The sequence below is a fragment of the Phoenix dactylifera genome, chromosome 2 (genome assembly GCF_051530095.1).
Source record: "Phoenix dactylifera cultivar Ajwa chromosome 2, Ajwa_hap1_PhDact_Kaust_v1.1, whole genome shotgun sequence".
NCBI classification, from domain to species: domain Eukaryota; kingdom Viridiplantae; phylum Streptophyta; class Magnoliopsida; order Arecales; family Arecaceae; genus Phoenix; species Phoenix dactylifera.
Window position 1 is genome coordinate 4,106,732 of NC_143191.1, and position 6,446 is coordinate 4,113,177.

At 48.8% G+C, this 6,446-nt stretch overlaps 1 protein-coding gene across 1 annotated transcript; it reads right to left on the reverse strand.

Moving 5' to 3' along the window:
• Window positions 1-1,906: 1,906 nt before the first annotated feature.
• LOC103702627 (MATE efflux family protein) lies at window positions 1,907-4,603 on the reverse strand. The gene is made up of 2 exons (XM_008785132.6): window positions 3,394-4,603; window positions 1,907-2,930 (listed from the first exon to the last, which is right to left on the reverse strand). Exons 1-2 carry the CDS (start codon window positions 4,342-4,344, stop codon window positions 2,391-2,393), a joined length of 1,491 nt encoding a protein of 496 aa, XP_008783354.4. The 5' UTR covers window positions 4,345-4,603; the 3' UTR covers window positions 1,907-2,390.
• Between the last annotated feature and the right edge of the window lie 1,843 nt (window positions 4,604-6,446).

The window sequence follows — 6,446 nt, forward strand, 5'->3', positions numbered from 1 at the left end:
TATTTGAACCAGGGTCGGCAGAGGCGTCTTGAACAGATGGTTTTGGCCGTTTTGAGCTGTATCGGCGGTTCACCGGAACGGTTCCAGCAACGAAAATGAAAACCGTTGCCATAACCAGAGAAAGATAAGAAAAAGAACGAGCGAGGCTCTTTTCTCTGTCGGTACAGGTGGCTCGGTACGGCACGGGCTTGTACTGATTCGTGCTTCCAGAAAATTAGTATGGCATCCGGTGCCGATTCCGCCGACCTTGATTTGAACAATTATTATTTTATCAAAATGTTAGATATATTTTAAACCAAAGACAGTCCGTGCCAATGTATACCAATTTCTATATGGTATAGAAAATGTACCGATATTTAGTATACCGAATTGGTTTCATGTATAATACTGGTGTGAGATCAGATGGCATAACTTGATAACCCTCTCTCAACGATGATTTGCTAAATTTTTTTACTGGGCAGTGTTGCCTGACACTGCTACAGAGGATGTGCTTTATGGAAAGACAAATCATGCAGTATGGGATGCGAGTGGCTGTCTCCACAAGCCCTCCACTTTGATATCAATGACCCATCTTAGAATATTCCTTGGGAACCACCATAAGGGAAGGTGCTCCTTTTGGCGGGCCCTCACCTCCGTGCTCATCGCATCCACGCGGCATAAACTCCTGAGCTAAAAGGGAAAGACGCATAAGGCTGCTGATTTGGGTGGCAAATGCTTTTCTGGAGACCCTTTTCCAAGGCCTCTGCGGACAAATTTGTGTGCCTCGCGATTTATACGCTGGTCAGTGACTTGTACCAAGAAAGACTGGTTAGTGACCAGAAAATTTTGGGGTCAGGAGAGGGCTCCTGCGGGATGGCCCTCCGTGTTCAGCTCTACACTCAAAAAGGCTGCAGAAACGAATGATTCCCACTTCTAACATTTAGAGCATCATGAGCGATAACCAAGTGGGACTAGGTCTGTACTTCGCTGTTTCCTGGTCTCCCTTATGACCCCCTGGAAACAAACGGTATTTGTGAGCAGCTCCCATGGCTGTGTTGTCCCATGTCCTCTTTACAGCATCTTTACAGGTCGTTGATCTGATCGTATAAATGACTGATCTAATAATCTTGACTTCTTTTCTGTCTATGAAGGGAAGCAGCAGCTGGAGTTAGTTTGCAATTGATGGACGCTAGTTGATAAGATTGTTTGATCAGTTTTGGAGGGATGGCGACATGAAGTGCTGCATGGCAGTGGAGAGTTTATCCTGTGATGGAGTTGGTGGATGGTAGTGCTGAAAGGGTAGTGATACTTTTGTCTGATGAAGAGGCCAAAAGTTTCAACAGTACGAATTGGCCGCAGGGAAAAGATATGTGATTCTGGAGTGGCGTGTCAAGAGTAACATATTCTTTGTTACTCATTTCCTACTTTCTTTTGAGCTTGCGACCTTCAACTATCACCTGAATGCATTGAATGATACATTCATGGGCCCCATCATTGGATATCTAAAGTCCAATACTAGGCAACTGCATCCTGAAAGTTTGCTGCTGGATGAGAGAAAGGATGCTCAAAAGTTTTCAATTCAAACCACAAAAACTGAAGGCGGGTTAATCTCATATCATGGACGTGGTTGATGTCCCATTCTCTCTTTTCCTTTCCTTTTTGCAGCACACATGCAAGGCATTTCTGTTCCAACTACTCTATAAAGGAGTTATGAAATTATAGCGAACCAAGCTGAAGTATGGGCAACCTTGTCTGCAAGCAGCTCTTATCCGCTGTTCTCAGGGCGTGAGATGTCATAGCATGGAGCGTAATGAGAGAATAAGCTCGTCCAACTTTGCGACATTTTTTTTTGTTGCTATGTGGAATATCTCTGCTGATATCGTAAACATGCAAACACCTGTGCCATGTCAACATGAGAACATCTTGCTTCACCGTCGAATAAATAATTATGCAAAACGATATCAAAAAGTAGGAGATGTCTCTGGAGACAGAAACAAAGATGCTTCGAGCAGAAGTAAGGACAATGGTGTGCCTTCAATCATCTCATGCCACGTTTAGCAAACAAAGCAGTGGCCGCTGCACCACACGGGGCATTCACAAGCTCGAAATTTAGTTGCACCTATTCAGAACCCTACTTCCTCTTTAACACCTCGGAACGACAACCAAAATAACAAAGAGAGAGTGGAGGACAAAGCTAAGCCCCACCATGTACAAAGAAGGAGCCCAAAACTAGCAAACAAGTCCATTAAAGTATCCCTTTCTCATTTCACCCACTGCTTGAAGGCAGCAAAACGCCGAGAGTGGGATCCCTGCACCCACATCCCCCTCCCTCCTCCAACAGCCAAAAACCAAGTAGAACCAATCCAGCCTTCTTCTCCTTCCACGTTATGCACATATAGCTATCTCTAGTTTCATATGCCTTCCACGCTATCACCTATGATGAGTGCCTTCTCCTCGTCATCAGCTATAACCCCGAGCTCCGAATTGGTCAGCTTCTTTGCCCTCGAAGCCTCGACCTCCCAATCGGTCCTCCACAGTACCACCACGAGCACCGACACCACGCAGGACACCTGAGCCGACAGCAGGCCGTACCAGAGCCCGCCGAAGCCCACCCGGAGCCAGAAGGCGAGGCCGACGGCGACCGGGGTGCCGACGAGGTAGAACGAGAGCAGATTGATCCTGGCCCCGACGGCGGGCCTCGCGGTCCCACGCAGAACGCCGCACCCGGTCGTCTGCGGGCAGTTCCCCAGCTCGCACAGCCCCATGAGGGGCATCACCGCCGCCGCGAGGTTCACGACCGCCGCGTCCTTGGTGAAGAGGCTCGCCCACCGCTTGCGGAATGTCACAGTCCACACCACATGGACGACGCCGATCACCAGCGCGCAACCGAGCGCCACCAGGGCCGCCAACTTGGCCCGCCGGGGCTTGCCCGCTCCCAGCTCGTTGCCCACCTGCATTAATCCAAAAAATTAGATCACGAATTACGTACCGCAACCAAGTTACTAAGAAGAAGATTAGCAACTATTAGAGCAAGAAAAAGAAATTAAGCTACGGGTAGAGCAATTTAACTCTAGTAAGTAGGAATTAGGAACGCTAAAGCTGGAAAGCTGGAGGTGGGAATCGATGCCAATGGAACAGTGCGTGTAATGTTGCACGCCATGATTCAGGTAGGTATGGTACGACGCCTACGTGGCATGATGTGACTGGGTGGGCCACAAGGGCTAGGTAGGAGGAGGCTAGATATTCCATTATTCCCAACCTCGCAAACCTCTTTTCCAACGAAATCTTGATGGGTTTTTACACATGATATGGTACGGACATGACATGTAGACACATGATGCCGTTCAACGGTGAGATGCCCCCGCGGGTGCACCGCGTGAGGTCACGAGAGAGAGAGCACGAATTTTGACGCACCCGAGTGGAGACGCAGGCGGCGAGGGCCATGGGGACGGTGTACATGAGACTGGTCGTCTGGATGAGGACGGCGGTGGCGCCGACGGCGACGGTGGGGTCCGGCAGGTAGCCGGCGAGGACTGTCATGATCTCGTACCACCACCACTCGAGGCACACCCCCGCGCAGCTCGGCAGCGCCAGGCGGAGTACCGGCGCCAGTCCCCCCAGCGCCTCCCGCGACCACCCCCGCCACGTCAGCTCACAAATCCGCCGCCACCGGAGATACACCAGCAGGAACACTGTCATGTTCAGGTTCGTCGCCGCCGCCGCCAGCGCCACCCCGGGGACCCCCAGCCCCAGCCCGAAGGCCAGCAACGCGCTCAGCGGCACGTGGAGCGCCACCGCCAGCGCCGAGCACGCCGCCATCGGCCGCGTCACCCCCTGCGACCGGAGGAACACGCGGAGCGGCTGCAGGAACGCGTTCGTCAGAAGGTCCGGCAGGGAGTAGAGACAGTACGACGAGGCGGCGGCGGTGATGGCCAGGTCCTGCCCCAGAGCAACCATGATAGGCCCGAGATTGATCCAAAGGAAGGAGATAGGGACGGCGGCGAGGAGTAAGAGGAGGATGGTGCGCTGCAGCGAGAGAGACAGAAGGTCCCAATTGCGGGAGCCGTAGGCCTGGGAGCAGAGGGGCTCGAGGCCGGAGGCCAGGCCGAAGAGGACGGAGTAGCCGGTTATGTTGGTGAACCCGATGGAGAGTGCGCCGCCGGCGAGCTCGAGGCGGCCGAGTCTGCCGAGGCAGAGCACCGAGACCATGGCTCGAAGATATACCACGCAGTTCATGGCGGTAATCGGCAGCGCCATCCCCCACAGATCCCGCAGCTCCTCCACCACCCTCCTCCCCATCTTCCTCGACCCCTCGCCGCCTCCGGCCTCCTCCACGTCTCTCCCCTTCTCCTTCCCCTCCGCCATTTTCGACAACAGAGGAAGACGGGGATGAAAAGGAAGGCTTTTTACTTCCTTTACTTGCTTTTCTCCTCTCCACCAAGTTCGTTCGAACCTATGGGTACGGAGATGAAGGGGCGAGGGGCGGGTGTGGGGTTTAAAGGAAAGCAGGCGGTGAGAGTAACTATACCGGATGAACCGGGGGGTGATGGGACCGTGGGTGGAAGGCTGTGCCCGTGCTGCTGACTATGAGGAAACTGTTGGGCGGCGGAAGGCGGCTAGTGGTGGTCGTACCACCGACGAGGGCAGTAGGGTAATAGTACTAATAGGGTTTGGCACGTGCGAGGGCGAGGCCGACGTGATGCCGGGGCGGGAGGCGGTGGGGTGGGGTTTCCAACGGGGGAAAGACGCGTGTCGGGGTGTCGTTTTCTGGAGCTCCGACGGGGTTTCGGATTTTGGGCTTGGCGGGAGGATCCGCCAGGCGGGAAGCCGGCCGCGTCCGAGAAGCCTGCCTGCGTCCATCTCGTAATTATACGGACTTTGGGCTGGAATTGGTATTTATTATTCGCTGGGATTATATACATATACGTGCTAGCTGCTTAATTTGCTATGTCTTGTTATTAATGGCTAATAGAGGAAAGAATATCTCAAGGAGATGTCATTTTGTTCAAATCTAACAAATATGACCGTCATTAAAAAAAAATGGATGGCTATCAAAAATGATGCATCGTGTATAGCATGGAAGATTTTCTAATTTGATAGCAGTTCATCTCTTGATGGAAGATATCGATCCTGCTAATATTCTCTCTTGTCATCTCCTACCTATAATTTTGACCGTTTTCTATATATGATGAAAGCTCCTCCACGCCAAATTTCGAGAGATGAAACATTCCAAGAATAATTTTCTTTCACTGACAACTGTTAAGTCCTATAATTTTCTTATAGAAGGACTTGCTCTGCTAACAAATCTTTTGATGGAAGAACTCTTATATATATATGATGCCCTTCTATTTATGCGAAATACTGGAATCCCAATACCATTGGAATTCTCAAAGACAAAAATAGTAGGATTCCTGGAAAGATGACCTCACCGAGATCACTGAGAAAAGATATCTCAATTCTCAACAATCCTCTTTCTTCTATGAAAAAATGTAACAGCACTAATTCTTATGGGGGGTTAAATGAATTGTGAGTTGATCTAGCTAGATCTTCTAGCTGGGTCATGATATTGATGATGTCTTAACTCTTAATAGAACTCCTTCCAATCTTATTCTTATGTTAAATTGACTTCTTTTATTTGTAGGCCTTTGACTGTAAAAAGTTTTATCCAAACTACTTCAACAAATATTCATTCGTAAATTACGAGAATGCAACATTTTTGTACATTTTTTGTAACAAGAAAAATGCCATGCAACATAGTTATCTTTCTGTGATGACTGTATTTAGTCTTACATTGGTTTTTCGCTAGATAAATCTTGTATGCTTATATAGGATCGAGGAACCGAAATAATACCTTCCGGCTAACTTTTTTAGGTGGGGTCCTGAGTTGTTACAAATGGTATCAAAGCGTACCCAACTCATGACCTATGTGGACTAATTGACATTGCATCATGGGTATATTTGAGATGACCATGAGCTGATTGTAGTATTTGTGATTGGATTTGAATTGATTGAAATTCTTAGCCTGGCCAGGGCTTAAATGGAAGGAGACGTGTGTTTAGTCCTACATTAATTTTTCTAAATAATATCTTTCAACTAGCTTTTTTTGGATAAGGTCTGAGTTGTTGCAATTTTTTTTCTTAATTTTAGATTCAATTTGGCATTGGCTTGCTGCAACACCTAAAGGCTAGCCCTGACGGTCTATAAATTGCACCAACTAGCCATGCATCCACCAATTCCATTCTCTCACATTGTATGGGAAATGCAATGGGGAGTAATTATTTGTTTTCCATTCCCTTCGACAAAAGCATTCACATCTAAGCAAGAATTATTCTTGCAATAATATTGGAAATTTGCTCTGTTTGCATCTACTTTGCAATGCGCAGAGCAAAAAAGTACATAAAAGTGGCAAGGTATATAATTGGGTTCATTGACATATCCACGAAAGACGGAGTACGTCCAAAGTCATT